General features: G+C 36.3%; 1 protein-coding gene across 1 annotated transcript in view; it reads right to left on the bottom strand.

The window, feature by feature from the left end:
- Window positions 1-20,337, bottom strand: part of LOC121367854 (eIF-2-alpha kinase activator GCN1-like) — a 75,439-nt gene that overhangs the window by 37,665 nt on the left and 17,437 nt on the right. The window contains exons 11-29 of the mRNA XM_041492278.1: window positions 19,899-19,996; window positions 19,668-19,743; window positions 19,302-19,454; window positions 17,901-17,993; window positions 16,827-16,902; window positions 15,804-15,963; window positions 14,330-14,528; window positions 12,174-12,298; window positions 10,841-11,019; window positions 10,140-10,233; window positions 9,590-9,700; window positions 8,991-9,183; window positions 8,012-8,367; window positions 7,093-7,317; window positions 6,041-6,168; window positions 5,365-5,557; window positions 3,010-3,246; window positions 1,523-1,717; window positions 104-350 (exon numbers count right to left, since the gene is read on the bottom strand). Coding sequence (XP_041348212.1) covers window positions 104-350; window positions 1,523-1,717; window positions 3,010-3,246; window positions 5,365-5,557; window positions 6,041-6,168; window positions 7,093-7,317; window positions 8,012-8,367; window positions 8,991-9,183; window positions 9,590-9,700; window positions 10,140-10,233; window positions 10,841-11,019; window positions 12,174-12,298; window positions 14,330-14,528; window positions 15,804-15,963; window positions 16,827-16,902; window positions 17,901-17,993; window positions 19,302-19,454; window positions 19,668-19,743; window positions 19,899-19,996 — 3,138 coding nt within the window. The remainder of the gene's footprint in view (window positions 1-103; window positions 351-1,522; window positions 1,718-3,009; window positions 3,247-5,364; window positions 5,558-6,040; window positions 6,169-7,092; window positions 7,318-8,011; window positions 8,368-8,990; window positions 9,184-9,589; window positions 9,701-10,139; window positions 10,234-10,840; window positions 11,020-12,173; window positions 12,299-14,329; window positions 14,529-15,803; window positions 15,964-16,826; window positions 16,903-17,900; window positions 17,994-19,301; window positions 19,455-19,667; window positions 19,744-19,898; window positions 19,997-20,337) is intronic.

Here is a 20,337-nt window from a genome sequence, read left to right as displayed (position 1 = left end):
CGGTGTAACTACATACATTTACAATGGGTAAACACCTGCTTTTAAAAAAAAACAGGCTTCATAAATTCATACCACGCTTTAAAAAAAAAAAACTTCTTCATACCTTCTCTCTTCCTGGGGTTCTTCTTGTCCTGAATGGCCACCGTGAGGATGTCCATGACCTTCTGCTGTTTAAGGGCCAGCAGCCCCATGCCCTTGATGAGTCCTGCCAGCCCGTACGCGGCTCCCTTCCTCTCTCCGTAGTTGTCAGACTCCAGCAGCAGGTGCAGCAGTCGCTGGACCAGGTCGGGGGCGTCCTGCTTGATGGAAGGAACCAGCGGGGGTAAGCAGTTCGCAACAGCTTCCTGGACCTGTGGAAATCAAAATAAAATTGGTTTTCGTGAAAGGAAAGGAATATTTGTTCAGAGACACTTTATCCCCTATTAATCAGCATCTGTTCCCATGCTTATAAAACTTTTAAGAGTCTAGACCCAAGACTCAAATAAGAGTCTGAGACATTAACGTCATGGCAACACCATACAAATTGCATGTGTATGATGTCATTAGAGATTTGAATCTAGTCTCTAAACTTTTATAAGTACAGGCCCATTTTGTATCACATTATCGCAACTGTAAAATATGCTACAACCATAATATATAAGCTATAAGTATAAAAAATCAAAAGCATATTTATATACATCTTTTCCATAAACAGAACAGCTTAAATCAGACTAATCATTGCAGAGAGATAACCCTATCTGTGAACATTAATGTATTAATAATATTGTTAAATGACAAACAAGTATCTGTTGTACATTTGTAAAGTATCCTATACTATGTGCTTGAATTGTACTGAGAGTTAAAAATAAAAAGAGTTGGTTTTGTTTAATGACACCACTAGAGCACATTAATCGGCTACTTAATGTCAAACATTTGGTAATTCTGACACTTAGTCATCAGAGGAAACCTAATGCAGCAAGGGATCTTTTATATGCATTTTTCCACACACAGGAAAGCACATACAATGGCCTTTGACCAGATGTAGTGAACTGGTTGGAACAAGAAAAAACCTGTACTGAGAGTTGCATTTTGACTAAAAAATATTGTATTCATTAAGATGATATCACTGATGATATGAACCGGCCTCGGTGGCGTCGTGGTAGGCCATCAGTCTACAGGCTGGTAGGTACTGTGTTCGGATCCCAGTCGAGGCATGGGATTTTTAATCCAGATACCGACTCCAAACCCTGAGTGAGTGCTCTGCAAGGCTCAATGGGTAGGTGTAAACCACTTGCACCGACAGTGATCCATAACTGGTTCAACAAAGGCCATGGTTTGTGCTATCCTGCCTGTGGGAAGCACAAATAAAAATCCCTTGCTGCTAATCGGAAGAGTAGCCCATGTAGTGGCGACAGCGGGTTTCCTCTCAAAATTTGTGTGGTCCTTAACCATATGTCTGACGCCATATAACCGTAAATAAAATGTGTTGAGTGCGTCGTTAAATAAAACTTTTCTTTCTGATGATATGAGTTAATGGACTCACCTCTTGTGACGGAGTGGACAGTGCACTAATAAGCTGAGCTAAAATGGGTTTCACTTTAGGATTGTCGGAGTCCAGATGCTTGGCCAGTGTGCCCATCAGAATGATAATGCTCTGTCGCACTGTGTCGTTCTGCGCGGTATCCGGCGCACTGGCCAGGAAGTTCTCAAACACTGGCAGCAAGATGTTCACATTGTCCTGAAATAAAATACATTGACTTCATTTTGGTACTTGATTAATGACTTTACATTAATAAAATGTAAGAACCATGAAAACAAGTTATATGCTGAAAATTATCTTTAAACTTTTTGTTTTTTGGTAATGCATACTATGGAAGTAATGTAATAATTTATAGGAATTAATCAAGTGGTCAAAAATCTTGTTTATCAGGTGAATAATGGCTTTGTATTCTTTTTTTGATAGATATAAACATGACAGTTTTTAAAGGCATACTGTCACGGATTTAAGGACCTTATTTCTCTAAAAATGGATTATAAATGAAAATTATATTAATTTTCGAAAACCAAATCTATCTATCGCATCACTTTAATTGAACCATGATGGAGTGAAATCCATGTCAATATCTCTTGGCAATTTTAGTTTTTGAATTAATTGCCATAATTCAATTATTTTCACAAAATATCATTAATAAGTGAAGTATGGTGGTTACGTAGATATTTAAATAAAGTACATTTAGGGAAAAATCAAATATATCTTTGTTCAGGTAATACTTTGTTAGGCCATTTAATAGGTCAGTGGTCTGTGACAATATGCCTTTAAGAGCTGCACTCTTTAAGTACCAAATACAGTACAATTTACAATTGTTATGGATAAATTCTAGTCCGATGCTTATAACCATTAATTACCATTAGATTGTACCCACACTTTTTTACCAAACACAGATTGTGAAAAAAACACATTACAATGAATCAGATTCCACATGCTAGATTATAACCATGTCGGCTAAATTGACTTCGCTGATATCTCCTAGGACAAAACAAACGCAATATTTTGCTGAATGCCATATGCATTTTTATGGAACTCTTCAAGAAGGGTGAATTGATATGACGTAATCTAACAACGTCATGATATGCACTAAGGTAATACGTAATTGTCATGATGTCGGATTAATTACAATATATACTTCAGAGGCTTCCACCCCTATTGAACAGTATTCCATAAAAAAGAAAAATGGCAGAAAGTGAAAAATTGCATGTGTTTTGTGCTAGGCGATCTCAGTGAAGTCGATATCTATAGGTGATATGGTTTCAGTCTAATATGTAGAAACCATGTCATTGTAATGGGTTTTTCACAATTTATGTCTTGACAAAATGTGGAAAATGGAGAAAATCTAATGGTAATTAAAGGTAGGAGAGTAAATTATCGTAGTTGTTAACAATGTGGTTTAGGCCTTACAATGGATCATCATCAACCATTATATTTTAATTTTAAAATCTCTAAAATGCAAATATCCAGACATTTTCTCTAACCTTTCCATGTACGTTGATAACTGCAAGGGCAGCATCTCTCATCTGTGAGCGAACGACCACAGACCGATCTCCAAGAGCACTGGGAACATAGAATTCAAACAGCTTGGATATTTCATCCACAGGAACGAGTGGCGCCATTTTTGCAAGTGCCAGTGCAATACCTGATCTGGCACTCCACATGTCCGGTGGCTGTTCTTCTATGAGACGTCCAAACTGATCCAGTTTCGGTGGAGGCATCTAAAACATAGACAAGAAAGGAAATGTTTTATTTAACAACGCACTCAACACATTTTATTTACGGTTATATGGCATCAGACATATGGTTAAGGACCACACAGATATTGAAAGAGGAAAGCCACTGTCGCCACTTCATGGGCTACTGTTTTTCGATTAGCAGCAAGGGATCTTTTATATGCACCATTCCACAGAGAGGATAGTACATACCACGGCGTTTGTTACACCAGTTGTGGAGCACTGGCTGGAACGAGAAATAGCCCAATGGGTCCGCCGACGGGGATCAATCTTAGATCGACCACACATCAAGCGAGTGCTTTACCACTGGGCTACATCCTGCCCACTCATAGACAAAAATGCTGTAGAATTAAATGTTTTCGCCTACCACATGATGTCAATGACAAATGCATCCACAAATGTTCATCTTATTACTGGTGAAAAAACAATGACACTGTTGCTGCCAATGCTGCAAGGGAAGTAATACCTATATCTGGCCTTTTTATTTCATAGTGATAAAGGTGGGGGAAAACCTCGATTTAACAAGAGTACCGGTGAGGCACATGATACGCCTATCAGGAGTTTGATGGAAAACCATAGATATTAATTAATATGTTACAGGTATTGTATATAGACAAATTATTTGATTTATTTGTATCACAGTGACCTAGTAATTGTACATGATACATCATCATCCCAAGTTGTTCCTACATATACGGTTTGATGGTCCTATATGCATCTGTATGCAAGATATGATCCGGATTTACTGTTATGTGCAGTAGACCGTCAAAAGTAGGTCACAGTAACCTAGTAATAGTATGCTACACACCACCATCTCAAGTTGTTCGTACATGTGAGGTTTAATGGTCCTGTATGCATCTGTAAGCAAGATATGATCCAGACAAGAATTTACTGTTATGTGCAGTAGACCGTGAAAAGTAGATCACAGTGACCTAGTAATAGTATGTGACACACCACCATCTCAAGTTGTTCCTACATTTGAGGTTTGATGGTCCTGTATGCATCTGTATGCAAGATATGATCCAGACAAGAATTTACTGTTATGTGCAGTAGACCGTGAAAAGTAGATCACAGTGACCTAGTAATAGTATGTGACACACCACCATCTCAAGTTGTTCCTACATTTGAGGTTTGATGGTCCTGTATGCATCTGTATGCAAGATATGGTTTGGACAAGAAAAAGTTAACAGACAAACGTATGGAAGGACTAACAACGCCATACCATAATACGACCCATCATAGACGGGCAAATAAAAAAGGTTAATCACACTTCAGTACATTGTTTAAATGACAGATTGGATCTTGAGAACAGTGATGAAAATAACATTAGGAAAACAAAAAAAATCCAGAAAATTTTGCATTGTTTAGAAAATGCGAGAGTAACATCAAAGAACAAGGACAGTAACAGATTTTGTCTAGTGCATAAGTTAGGCTTTCTGGAAAAATCCAGACATGTATGGATTTTTCATTTCTGCTTTAGAGTGTGTGGAGAAACCTACCACAACAAAACTTCTGTCAGCAAAAAGTTTTTTTTATCTGTAATTTCACCAAAGCAAATTTCACAGCTTTTGATATAGTAGCTGTGGAGCACTGGTTGGAGTTAGACTAGTACATATAGTCTAAACGGACCCTTATTGACTTTTTGAGACAAGTTGTATTAACCAGGTCTTCTAGATTATGTTAGCCCAACTCCCATGGCTAGTGATATTCAATGTTGGGCTAGTAAATAATTACTACTGCCATGCCCGACGGCTAGTGAATGTTTTGGGTCAAATGTTAGCATTTTAAGCTCTATCTCCATCTTTAGGTAACATATTTGATTATTACTAGTATTTAGTAAAATTGTATTAACTTTAAGTAAAGTAGGGCTAGTGAATTTTTAATCATTGCTAGTAAATTTTTTAAATCACTGATCCCATGGCTAGTGGATTTTATGAAAATTCTAGAAGCCCTGTATTAACTGTAAGATTTCAAACATGAACAAAGCCCTGGCTTGAATTATTAAAAGAAATGCAATAGCCTCACTGTCACTGACACATTCGACACACCAGACAAATATGTTCTAATACAATTTCATAACATAAAATGAGTGGCTGTACTAACGTAAAGCTTTTCGTCGTATTTCACAAGCAACTGTTGAAGAATGACTGGAACAAATTCACTGTGAACTTCCAGCACTTGGGAGATTGTCTCTGATGCTGCTTTCCGTACAACTTCCACATCATGAATGATGTCATCTACAATCGCTGCCGGTAAGTCATCAAGTGGCTCTTCCAAGTTCAACTCTTCTCGGACACTTAGAAATAAACATGCTACATTTCAAAGCATAAAAGAACCAGAAATGTAACCTCTAAAGTGTAAAGTGAACTGAAAGGTATTGTAAAAATTATTCTTAAACAGTGACTATATCATTGATTAGTTAATCAATGGTAGAGAAAAATAACCTTTTACCTATCCTACTGTTTTTTTTAAATGGATGCTGTCTAAATTATTTAACAAGTAATCAGACTGTGAAAAGTAGGCTGTATTAAAAAAAAAGAGAGAGAAAAAAAAAAGTACATAGTTGTTGTCTAGACCTTAGAAGTTTTAGTATTATTTTGTGAGGAACATATGGTTGAGATTTTGGTGACCATGATTTTGCCAAAGGCCCACAGAGGGAATTTGGTTAATAATATTTTATTAACTGACAACAGGTATAAACAGAATTTCCATAGGATTTGAAAGATCAACTGAAACAAAGTTCAAAGCCACTAAACAAACAGTTTTCAATGTTACATACCACTCTGCCAACTTCTGGATGTGTTCTTCCTCATCATTGCATGCAATCCAGATTCGGCTAGCAATATTCAATCCAAGCTCAAAGTTACTGTCCACATCGGGTAAAACATTGACCAGTGCATGTAAACACTGTAAGAAAAATAATAATGCAAGCCAGTAATGTAACACCATCTGAATGTATAGTTAAATAAAACAAACATCTGAATGTATAGTATGTGACATAAATAAATCAAGAACATTCATTGCAATAATGTTTGCTGTGGGATTAAGACATTTGTAATTAAAATTATGGTATATTTTATTGCCAACTTTAATGTTTTTGTAACTATATTTAATTTGATAAATTTGATAAATTAACACATGTCTTTTACAAGCTTATAAAAGATTTGTAGAGCAACAGGTGGTTACAAATAAAATTTTAAAAACTTGGGTACATCAACATAAACCTTGCTTAAATTATTAATTTACAGCAAAACTAATGTGTTTCTGATCATCTTAAGGGGCTGTCCATAATTTTGAAGATTTTCACGAGCGTACAAACCGTACACTTTTGACCACTCCCTCCCCCCCCCCCCTCTAAAAGTGTACATCCCCAAATGAAAGTGTAGCTGGCCCCTTAACACCCCCCCCCCCCCACACGTACAGTTTGTACGCTCATTAAAATCTTGAAAATCATGGAAGGCCCCAAAGTATTTTAGTAGTTTCAAATGTATTTTATGCAAAATAAAAATGGAAATATCTTTGAGAACTAGAGTCTGTGCCTTTAAAAAAATAGTTTAATTAGCCTCCGAGAATTAAAAAAATTTGAAACACCACATCCCCCCCAAAATCAGGTAACCCATGTTCTTTTCATAACCGTTATAACCATATAAAATTTATCTTAAATTTAAAATGCTAACAAAAATTGGGTTACACATCATTCAATATGTGCAAACAACATGGTAATTCCACTATTTTTCAGACACCTGTTATTGCTGTTTCATTATTTGTATTCAGTTCCAATTTTTAAAATAGTTTTTTGAGCTTTTGTGTCCTAAACAAAGTCATACCGACCTGTAATGATGCATCTCTAACAACCGAACAGGGAGATTGTAGACCTTCCAGAAGAACAATTATCTCCCCTTCTGACACCTTGCCTGTTCCTGGACTGCCATCTGCACTCTCTGCCACTGCTAACATAGCCTCAACTGCTATCTGCTGAATTTTACCTGCCATGGTGCTCAGAACATTCAGTATCAGACTCAACAACTCCTTCCGTGGCAACAACTCTGGGTCATACTGTGAAAGGAACAAAATGCATATTGATTATAAAGTAGTAAAATCTACTTCAGTAGGTCAACTTTTTTAAGCAGCTAGCCTCCTGTCAAAAGAAATTACCGTAACAGTTGTATTTAATTCTGAACAAGCCACACGAAAAACAAAGTTTTTATTTCATAAATTGTTTAATAAAAAATAAATAAAATCAATGAAAACTTAATGAGTTAAAACAGGAAGGGAAAAAGAACATTTGTTTTCCCGAACCTCATCATATTCTTAACTATGGATATTTGGAAGTGCTTGATTGGGTGGTAAACATTCAGTGAGAACTCTCCTTAAAATTCCACAAATCAAACAAAATTAGAACAGAAGCTCTATGTTTGATTGATGAAAATATCTCCACTGTTGTTTTCAAAGAACTGCATAAATTACCTATACATGGCACTGGATTCACCATCTTTGATTCTGCTCCAATTGTCTCCAGGTGGAAATGAATTCTGTGTCTAGAATTGCCAAACAAACGTGCCCATGTCTGGCAAATGGTAATTTGGGAACTTGGTTGAGAAAGAGAGAAGGAAACCAAATGTCATCACATAAGCTACTCATACAAAAAATTATGGTGTGGGCATACAAAACCAAACTGCCAACCCTTCCACATGCAATCAATTCTAGAATCAGCCTTATTAAATGTTAAAAAAAACAAAATTCAACTTACCTCACTTCCCGCTGCTACAGCATCTCCATCATCGTTTTGGCAACTTCTCATCTTGGAATGACTTGAAATTAGCTCCAGAGCCAGGGAACAGATTTTGGTATCTCCCATCACAGTCTGACCTCCATCCAACAACACACACCGTATTAAATAATAAACAAAGGCAAACGTGTAGCCAGGTAAAAGTGACATGTCTTTGGAAGAGTCCCCACTTTCCAGGCAGTCACTGACACCAGTTTGTTGAGCTAGCGTGACCACAATACGTGAGGATTGTACTGCCTCGCTTTCTTGAGTCCACCCTGGGTCGATCTCGCATAAAGGATGCATGAGTCGTAAAGTGCCATTGCTCACCATCAAACCTGCAAAACAAATTATTTACTCATGGGATTACTAAAATAATTTGAAAGTAAAATCACAGCAGGATAATTTGCACAATAATTTATCTTAAGAGACCACAAGATAAGGGTGTGGGCATTAAGGTTAGAAACAAGTCAATATATGAAGAAATAAAAAATACTTTGAGGGTGAAATGAGGTCAGGTCAGGTCAGGTCATAGGGTTTTACGTGCACATTCAGAATAAGCTGTTGTAGCGCATGCCTGTCATGACAGGAAAGGTGGGGGGGGGGGAGAGGGGAGGGGGAAAGGAAGAGAGAGAGGAGGGACTACCTGCACTGGGAGCACCAGCAGCCCGACTAATGTCGGTAGGTGGGGGTGGTGGTGGTGGGGTGGGGGGGGGGGGGGGGGGGGGGGGGAGAGGAGAGGAGAGGTGTGAAATGAGGTCAAAATAAACTATATAAATCAATCAATTACCAGAAATCTTACTGGTGGCAAGCCAGAAAAACAGCCCAAAACACCTCCAACAAAAACAACCTTCAACAATACAAGTATTTAGCTTTTAAAGGAAACTGCAGTTACTATAACAATACAACAGCACATTGTTTAATTATCAGCTATTACCCGGTAATAAGAAGTCAAAGTTACCGAGATATTTGTTTTCAAAAGCTGACTGTCCGAGCTGAACAAACACTGGGGCTACTGTAGGTGCAGCTAGAGGAGATTGTAACAGGGGAACCAGCAGTCGGCACATGTCCCTCATGTAGAAACAACTCGAGTACTGGTTGCTTTTCACGGCCACTGACAAAATACTGCATGCACACTGTATCTCCTTGTCAAACTGAATACAGAAAAATAATACATTTATAACAAAATGGTTAATAAACAAATATACTGCCTTGAACGAATGAAATTGGTTTTATAATTTAAAAAATATAAACACCATAAAAATGTGAAAATACTGAATGTAATCTACTATATATATATATATATATATATATATAAATAAAAGTCAGGCACAGTTCAGATTTGTTATATTTCTGGGGAGAAATCTCTCTCTAGTATTGTTAAGTGTATGGACAAAGTCTCGTTATAAAAGCAAGACATCATATTTTACAATCTTTATCAGTTGTATGACACTACTGGTTGGGTCAGGGAAAAAAACCTGCAAGTCCACTGATGAGGCTAGATCCCACAACCCTTTGCACCATAGTAAAATGCCATAGCATAATAAAATAGAGTAATACCCCTCGCAGTCTGTTCCTGGTCTGAGCCTCTCTCTCTTTCTGAGCCTGTAGAAGTTCTTCCTGCTTCTTCGTCAACTTGGGCATGTCTTCCTTCTTGCCCATCTTCTTTTCCTGAAGCCGAAATATGAAAACAAGATATTATATAACAAAATGATCGGCCCTAACCTTCTCCCTCATTCAGACTTTATCACTGTCTGGATAGACTGAATGAATGTTTATTGACACCCCAGCATAAAAAATACATTGGCTTTTATTGGGTGTTTGAATAAATGAAGAACTGTCAAACTTTGTGTTCTCCAACATGTGTAAAAGATACACAAAATTGTGGGTGCATGTATGTGAGTGCATGTGTGCAGATAAAAAAATGCCATTGCACATAAACAAAAACACGAAAACTGCAGTCACATGAAAAAATAGCAGGTTACCAAAGAGAACAAAAAGAAAACGATTTTCAAAGAGCGCTAAAATTTACAATCCCTTCTGTATATGTCTGTACATGTGTATGCATAAACCTACAGTCCGAAAACAAGAAACTAGACTTGTTACAAACCTTTCTCAGCTCAACCTCAGCCATTTGCTCTGCATAGGAATACAACTTGTTTTCTCGCCTCACATTTTTGTCTTGCGTTTCCGATTTCTTTGCACTGAAAATTAATTTGTTTTAGAATCATTTGTCTTACCTATTAATGATAAGAAATGAGTTTTATCTTAATGGTTAAGTTATTGGCAACAAATGTTTTGCACTTGTTGATGTATGTACTTGACAAGAAAATCCCAGAACACAATTCAATATTGTAAAATATTAGACAAATTTATTAATTACTAAAATAGAATACCCTGGACACAAATGAAGATTCTAGCTAATGACTTGCTGTTGAGACCAGTCTATTGTAACGGGAAAATGCTCAAAGGTTGCGATGTCAGGTTATGTATGAATAGAAAAAACTAATTATATATAGAGGTTATTACCAGAGTGCTTATCATTATCATCAATATCATATATTAGGAATAAATACTTTATCATGCGAACCTCTGGCTAACTCCCTGAAACTCTTAACTATATCGTTGTCCCTTTCAAGTTCGAGTATATAATAATATATATATATATATATATTTATTTCCATTCTGATCTATCATAAAAATGATTCTAGAAATTAACATAATAGATCTATTTAAAGAAGGGAATACCCTTTTAGCTCAAATAACCTTGGTGATTAGCCAAACACTATAACTAAAAAAATATATATTCACCTTTCCAAGATTGACTTGTCATAGAGCTCTCCGTCGGGAGTGCAGAAGATGGCGAAGTCTACCTTAGTGATGTTGGTGTAGTCGGGTTTGTCCAGGAGAGATTTGACGTAAATCATGATCAACTTGAGCACCTCGTCTGGTGACACTACAACTAGCATGCCCAGAGTGTTACACACAGTCTGCAAGGTAGACAAAGAGCTTATAAAGTAATCATAACAATTGTATAAAGTAATCATAACAATTGTATAAAGTAATCATAATAATTGTATAAAGTAATCATAATAATTGTATTTTCAAATATGGCTGTTTCAGTATTAACAAGAAAGAAATGTTTTATTTAACGATGCACTCAATACATTTTATTTATGGTTATATGGCGTCAGACATATGGTTAAGGACCACACAGATTTTGAGAGGAAACCCGCTGTCGCCACTACATGGGCTACTCTTTCCGATTAGCAGCAATGGATCTTTCATTTGCGCTTCCCACAGGCAGGATAGCACAAACCATGGCCTTTGTTGAACCAGTTATGGATCACTGGCCGGTGCAAGTGGTTTACACCTCCCCATTGAGCCTTGCGGAGCACTCACTCAGGGTTTGGAGTCGGTATCTGGATTAAAAATCCCATGGTTCGACTGGTATCCGAACCCAGTACCTACCAGCCTGTAGACTGATGGCCCAACCACGACGCCACCGAGGCCGGTCAGTATTAACAGACAGAGATGAAAGTGAGATACAAACAAAAAATACAGAAATTTTAATATTGGTGTTGGAGAACTAAAATTGGTCCTAGGGTTCGGGTTGCACAATGGTCTGAAATGGCGACCCCCCATTCAGAATGTATGCAAAGTATGAGCCGAAACCATATCGGAAGTTTTGTATGGATAATATGAATATTTTTGGATAACAGCAGAAAACTCAGAAACTTTGTATGAACAATGGAAAATCTGAAGTTCTGGAAAATGCTCATCTCTACTAACATAGGAGGAAAATGCCTTTTTTCTTTCTTTTTTTTTAAGGTCAAGCTAAGTTTTACATACCTGGTTGAACAGAGAAAATTTTGCCAAAATATCTATTAACCTTCAAAAATTGCAGAAACACAGTTACTTCTATCAAAATATCAATTATTACTTAAAATTATTTCATCAAATTAAAATAAAATTTGTGTCAAACAAAGGTGAATTCGGTTATATATCTTAACGTTGAAATAACTGAACCAACAAGTTCAAGATATTAATAGATCGAAATAAGCATAATTGTTGTGATGAAAATTCTGTCAAAGGAAGATTTCCCCAACCTTCTGGATATCCAGGGTTAGTGATGTGTCTTTACCTCTGTGAGTTTTTCTCCAGTTTTTATGTGTTTCAGACAGGCACTGGTGTGGGAGCGAACAAAATTTGCTGGATCCAGATTTAGCTTTCTCAAGATATCAATCCAAGCTGAGTTGTTGGCAAAACCTGAAAAACACATGATTAGCAATATATGTTGTGTGATCATTTTAAAAATCATTTAAAAAGAAGAAGAAGTTTGTTTTGTTTAATGACACCACTAGAGCACACTGATTTATTAATCATCGGCAACTGGATGTCAAACATTTGGTAATTTGGACAAACAGTCTTAGAGAGGAAACCCGTTCAATTTTCCAGTAGTAGCAAGGGATCTTTTGTATGCACCATCCCACAGATAATGATATCAGATACCATGGCCTTTGATATACCAGTCGTGGTGCACTTGCTGGAACGAGAAATAGCCCAAGGGGCCCACCGACTTTAAAGGATTTGTGAACAGCGTCTAAATATTGTAACTGTGTAAATATATGATGCCAAATATGACTAAAAAAATAATTTACAAAATATATAAAAATTATTTCACTACTTAAAAGCAGTACAATTCGTAATTCTGACATCGTTGGGAAATATGCATATTTTACCGGCAAAGATCGGCAATTTCCGTGATGACGTCAGAGACGCTGTCCAACCGTGAACCGCTATTCAGTAGCCTATTGTTTGCCATTACAAAAGCGTGCTTTCTTCGAACAACACTGAGTTAAATTACGGAATTATCCTTTATAATATGGTTTATTGTGTGGCATGGGGATGTCAAAACCAATCAAAAAAGGGATCAGGAATCAGCTTTTTTAGGTTTCCGCCAGAAGGTGATTCTAGAAGGAACATTTGGATCCATCGGTGTCAGAGAGGTGAGAAGGGATGGACACCAAAATGTACAAGTCGGTTGTGTTCGGCACATTTCGAAAAGGATGCTTTCGCTCGGGACCCGGTTGAAATGGCTAAGATGGAATACAGCAATGCAAGAATCTCGTTAAAAGGCACTGCTGTCCCGACTATATTTACCAACAGGGAGTTTGTTGAAAATTCGGTAGAGATGCCGATTCGCCGCCCTAGGTCCGCTTTTCAGAAAAGACGCAATGCCGAGGTAAAACATTCATTAGGCCCTAGCCAAATGACTTCCACCAAATAGTTTTACAACCAGCAAACGTATTTATAATATATATATATATATATATATATATATATATATATATATATGGGTACTTGTTTTTTGGCTAAAAACCCTCCCCTAAAATAAAACAAATAAAATCCCCATGTCCAAATAGCACGATCCTGTACCGTAAAACATATCGCCATACATTGTATTTTCGCAAAATGCATTCTAAGCGAAAATTTCTGACATCCCATTACAAGATTGTGGAAAAACAGTACATTTCTTTTTTTTTATAGAAATACGATAATTTACTGCAACAAAATATACATGACATACATGGCCTTGTAGAAATAAGTAGTTAATAAGAACGTCATTAAAAAAAATTTAATAATAATTTCTACCAGTTTATGTTTCCAACACGGTTTTCCATACCGTCGTTGGTTTCGTGCTCGCTATCACTTTCATCTTCGCTCTCAACAGCTCGTTCGTGGGCCAAAGGCTCGAACTGGTACGGCTGTATGTCCAGGTAAAAGTTTTCTTCCCACCGTTTTGCCATTCAGAAATAATCGCGGAAATTAAAGTGAAACTAGCACACGCGTACGAACTGGCTTCTCACTTCCTCTGGCTGGCAGTAGCGTCTCTGACGTCAGCAGACCACGTGACAGACCAGCTCATTAAAAGTCGGGAAGGATTTGGTACTGCCTTATTATTTTGTTGTTTTAAGCTATTTACACTAAATTAAGAGTTAAAAAAAAAAAAAAATTGTTTTTAGACTTATAGTATGGCAATGCAGAACAAAATGACAACGTTTTGTGGTCTGTTCACAAATCCTTTAAAAAGAAAAACTGAAAACAAAAAAACGAAAAACAAAATTGAGACAGTACTCAGGTACATTGTAAATTGCGAAATACTCTTACCTGCAGACAAAATAATATTTAGTAAAATACAAAGTAAATTACTGACTGTTCCATTCCTCTAAACAAACATTCCCCCACCCATGTTTTCACAGTACAAAATGCAGATGAGTGATGTATCTTGTAACCTACCAATATAGGGATGATGTGCAATCTCAATAGTTCCCATGGCAATAGATTCTGCATCTTTGACATCAGCTTTCTCCACAGCACAAATCGTCAACAGAGCGTCAGCAATAATACGTGGCTGGATCACACTTCCTACGTCCGGTGAAACGCCATTTTCTTTAACATCGTCATCACCAGACTTGTTCCTTTCAAAATCTGCAAGCTAAAAAGAAAAAAAAAAAAAAAAAAAAAAAAAAAAAAAAAAGAAAAAAAAAAGAAGATAATTCATAAAGATATATATAATATACAGATGAATGATTACATTACTTTATTTCTAAAGCTCCAACTACAAGTATTTTTTTTTAGTAATTATGTACCATTTAGAATAGTTCATACACTTTATTTTGATTTGAAATCCTATCTTATTTAATTTCTAATCTACCTCACAATTTGTTTATATATTATTAATCTGTCAATTAAAGGCAAAAAGCCCCAGGACATTTCTAATGGGTGTCACAACATATGGACAAGAATGCAGTGGAATTAAATGTCTCACAATAAAATTCAGTGTTGCTACTAATTGCATGTTTATTGCGATGCATGTTAAAAATAACAATAATAATATAAAAAAACCCACTTAAAAAAACCCCACACACATTAAATTTGCTTTATTTAAAATTTAATATATTTTAATTTTGTTTTAAACAAGAATTGGAATGATCATTCACAGATGCAACTACAAACTAAGTTTTAAACAACTATGACTTAACGTTAGAGCTAAATGCAAAAGTTGATGCCATCATTGTGAGAATAGTAAATATCTGTAGTTCACCTATTAACTTTGTCAAGACAAGACAACACTCATCAAAACAGCTGACTATTTAAAGCTTTAAACTGTTAAGAAAGTTTGTTTTGCTTAATGACACCACTAGAGCACATTGATTTGTTAATCATCAGCTATTGGATGTCAAAAAATTTGGTAATTCTGACATATAGTCTTAGAGGAAACCTGCTACATTTTTCCCTTAGTAGCAAGGGATCTTTTATATGCACCATCCCATAGACAGGATAGAACATACCACAGCCTTTGGTACACCAGTCGTGGTGCACTGGATGGAACAAGAAATTGCTCAGCGGGCCCAATGACAGGGCTTGATCGTGGACCGACCGCGCAACAAGCAAGCACTTTACCACTGAACTACATCCTGCCCCAAACAGTCAAGAATGACTGGCCCTGTGCTTATAAAACATCTACAGTCTAGACACAATTTTAATGCCATGGCAACAACATACAAATTGTTTGTTTATGACTTCATTAGAGATCTGAGTCTAGACACAGGCCCTGGGCTAATCAGAAGCATTGATTTTCATTATTTCATCCCATTTTCAAAATGCTCATTGAAACAGTGTTTCATCTACTATATTAAAGTTATGAAAGAAATCAGTTATTCAGATACTATGCAAGTCATAAAAGAAAAGCTGAAAACATCATTCTTACTGTCTGTGTCTGCAGGATGGTTTTGAATTCTTCAATAAGTGAAAGACAAATGGTCGCTCCTCCCAGCAGGCTGAGAATACGATTAATACTGCTTCGAGTGTGTTTTCGAACACCCCACGATTTTCTTGTCAGGCAAAACACCAGAATTTTGTAGTAAGGCCTGCAATAAAACATAGAAACATGAACAGTTATCTCATTAAAACCTAAACCACTATCAGGGAATAGAAAAGAGGAGAACAGGAATCTTTGTTAATGACACTCTAATACAGTTTAAACAACAATTGCAAGGGATCCATCATTAATAATTGTGGTTCAAATCCTGTCAAAGCTGGCTCAAATTTTCATTCATCTTTCTCATCAATCACCTTCTGCCTATTATTCTCATTATCTTAATATAAAAAACTTTCCAATTTCTCCCATGATTTTAATCCGTTTCAACCCTTTCTGTCAGTTTCCTCCGATTCTTGTCTTCTGAGCTGTCCATACCATCGCCTACCTGTGTGAATTTACTCCATGGGTGCAGTCTCTGTGTATTTCCCTGCACCCACCTTGCATTCTTGTCCTCTGCCACGGCACTAAAAACTGCTGGTAGTAGGGGTGTATAGTGCCTCTTAACAATGCAAGAAGTAATTACTGAACACTCCCTGAAGTGGTCAGACTAAGCGCACAGCTGAAATGAAAGCTCATGGGGAATGGCAGGTATGTGGCACAAATAGCCACAAGAGACAAGCACCTGTCAGTTAGAGAGACAAGGACTGGGATGTGGAGACGGATAGCAAAAGAATTTGAAAGATAGGAGTTGCCAAATTGGGAAGAAGTGAGATAGAATTCAAAGAAGAGAAAGAAAAGGGGGCAGCGGGATTAAAAAAAAACAAAAAAAACAAACAAAACAATTTTTTAAATAATTGTGCAATTAGGTCTAGAATGAGAGAAGAAACCCACCGACATATGGCACCTCAATCAAGTGCTCTACCATGGAGGAACATCCCATTCCCAAAACAAAGAAAACACAATTTACTATACCTCGATACAGATTCTGTCATCAACTGGGGAAACTCTAGAATAAGTCGCTCAGAAAGAGTCACCAAGTTTTGAAGAGCTAAAATTTAAATAAAAGTTTTATTAAAATTTAATTATAAATATTTCAAGGTATGCTATCAATTCATTCTTATATGTAGATAATGAATATCTAAGTTCTGGGATGTCATTATATAAATACTACTTTCTCTCTCTCTTCTTTTTAATGACCAAGTGTCATGAAATTTGGAATATTTTGTAATACAAATCAGGATATATAGAGAACTTGATAAAGGACAATAAATTCTGAAAACTTTGCAGGGTCTCGAAATGTAGGGGATTCCTTTTAGAATTATAAAGAAAGAAAGAAATGTTTTATTTAATGATGCACTCAACACATTTTATTTACGGTTATATGGCGTCAGACATATGGTTAAGGACCACACAGATTTTGAGAGGAAACCCGCTGTCACCACTTCATGGGCTACTCTTTCCGATTAGCAGCAAGGGGGATGTTTTATTTGTGCTTCCCACAGGCAGGATAGCACAAACCATGGCCTTTGTTGAACCAGTTATGGATCACTGGTCGGTGCAAGTGGTTTACACCTACCCTTTGAGCCTTGTGGAGCTTTTAGAATTATGTCGCACAAACCATAAATCTTTCCGAATCAGTGTGATGAATATCCATAGGTGCCACTATAAACCAAGTTTCATTGATCTGGGACTTATAGTTTGTGAGAAGATAATCGAAATACAAAACTTTAAAGTTAAATTTTAACACCGATGATGACGCCATTAGAAAAGCAATATCTGTATCTCACCTTCTTGCTTTGTCAAGGTGAGACTACAATGATAAGATAAGTTTTCAGGAAGTTTTAAGATCCAGAATTGTGGATACATATGGATGATTTTCATGTCTGACAGTGGAAAAAATTAATTCAACATAGTAAAATAACAGATGTTTTTCAAGTATTGAATTAGGAAAAAATCCATTCAAACTAAAAAAAATTATGAAACTACTTACATATAACTAAGTTTTTAATTGCAATAATAAAAATGTTCAGAGGAAGAAACACTTACTTTCATCAGAAGCCTGAGACATAAACTTCATGTTGTTCAGCAACTGTTTCTTTTCATCCAGCACTGTACTCCAGAATGATGAAAGCTTTGATTCTAAAAAAACAACAACAACAAAAAAACTTCATTTTTGAAATACATCATAAAAACATAACTGATTATAAGACAATCTATATGTAACATCAGTTGTAGACCAGAATTCCATGGAATTAAATGGCTCATCTACTACAAGCCTTTTCGACACACTGTAATGAACATCCATAGGTGCAATTATAAACCTAAGGTCGATGACAGTCACGCTTCGCAACCTTGTTTTGGCTACGTACACAATAAATATAACATATCTTAATGTAATTTCACTTGAAATCCTATTTCGTAAAAGGTACAATTTGTTAATCACAAGATTTTCTGCAAACACATTCAGGTGCATTAGTAATGTTCAAACAAAAACATTTCAATAGCAATTTTGCTAGTGTTTTTAAAACTGAAACGTCATGTATTTAGTTTATAGTTATTGTAAGGATATGCAAAGTGATGTCATTGGAATACTGATGTCATTCAAATTCAAAATTAAGTATAATTACAATGGTTTGCCACATTAAAATAAAAACTGGTCTACTAAACTTGACCCCTGTCAAAATTCTATAACAAGCAGACAATGCTGTTTACAGATTGGTATATTTTTATTTTTCATAATTCTGGACAAAATATTATGTTTAAGTTGTAAAACATGAAAGAAATAAAAAGTACCTTTTGTCAAATATATCAAATCACAAAATTACCATTGGATATGTTTTATTTATTGTGTACGAAGCCAAAACAAAGGACCGGCCTTGGTGACGTCGTGGTTATGCCATCGGTCTACAGGCTGCCTGCGGGAAACGCAAATAAAAGATCCCTTGCTGCTAATCAGAAAGAGTAGCCCATGCAGTGGCGACAGCGGGTTTCCTCTCAAAATCTGTGTGGTCCTTAACCATATGTCTGACGCCATATAACCGTAAATAAAATGTGTTGAGTGCGTCTTTAAATAAAAACATTTCTATTTTTCCAAAACAAGGGTGTGATAAGTGACTGTCATCAACCTTAGGACTTAATAGTTTGTGACAAACTATCTAAACAAAACTTTAATAAATTATGTAGGTGAATTAAAGCGAGTGTAAAGGTTTTCATGACCTATATTATGTTTTTAATAACAGGGCTCTCGATAACAGGCAACACAGTGACTCAAGCTCGTCATGTACTCAACCAAAACAGAAATGTTTGACTATTTTCATGCTCACCTTGCACAGAGTCACTTTAAAGGGAATTTATTGTTGATTTCTGTAACTGCTGTCCTCATTTGAAATCTGGAACTTTTATTAGAACAGTAATGGATTGCTCTTCTGCTAATATTTTAATGTGTACCTGTATCAATATCAACCAATGAGAGTCTGACTAGAATGTTTGCTGCGGAGATGGCCTCGGTAACAAGTTGTGACTGACTCGGTTGTTTACTGGCTTTCTCCACTGTCTGAATGAGGATAGGCAGAACTTCAGAAGCCTGGAGCAGAGTATCACCTACAAACAGAAAACAAGACAAATCAGTCACCCTGGGCAACTAGTCCGTATTGATCAAAAATGAAATAAAGAATTTAAATTTTAAATGGTAAATATCTCATTATAAAAAAAAGGTCATAAACATAAGTGTACAAAAGATTACATTTAATACAGAGAGACAAATGATATAAATAGCCACAAAAAGGAAGCGAAATGTTTAAGACTAATACATACCATGAAATGATGCATTCATGCAAAGGATGTATGCATTTCGCACAGCAGATGTTGAAGTTTTCAGAGATATTCCTTTCTGAAAAACAGTACCAACCAAATGAATAAAGTATACATAGAGATACTACAATCACATGTCAAAATCATGTATGAAACTCTTCAGTCACTGAGCATGCTACTTGCAAAAGCCTTTATGTCAAATCATAAATTATTTGTTTTTCATGATAAACTCACCTTGAACCACTGGATCAGCTTCTCTGGAACGTGGGTGTAGAACTTTGTACACCAGAGTGACAGCATGGCCAGTGTGTGTACCAGAGTACCCTCATGTACTGAAAATAACAACACACATAACTCAAGACAAGCATTTTGAAAGTACTGCTAAAGTCATACATGTCCCTTACCAGGCTTAACAAATGTTCGTATCTCCCCAATTCAATGGGCCATAACATAAATTGGTAAATTGCCAGGAAATTCAAATTCGATCTCTATGTGTATATGATGAGGCTGTACCGAACATTTCAGCTCAATATCTTGGGGATTGCGAAAAAACAAATCCAGTGAACTATATGATGAACAGATGGACAAACAGATAGGAAGAAGGACGGAAACAAAATCTATGGTCCCCTCTGGTTCGCCCGGTAGGGGACTAATAAGAAAGAAAAAAAAGTAG

The sequence above is a fragment of the Gigantopelta aegis genome, chromosome 3 (assembly GCF_016097555.1).
Source record: "Gigantopelta aegis isolate Gae_Host chromosome 3, Gae_host_genome, whole genome shotgun sequence".
Classification (NCBI taxonomy): Eukaryota; Metazoa; Mollusca; class Gastropoda; order Neomphalida; family Peltospiridae; genus Gigantopelta; species Gigantopelta aegis.
Note: the sequence above shows the minus strand (reverse complement) of the source record. Positions and strands in the feature narration are given on the sequence as shown.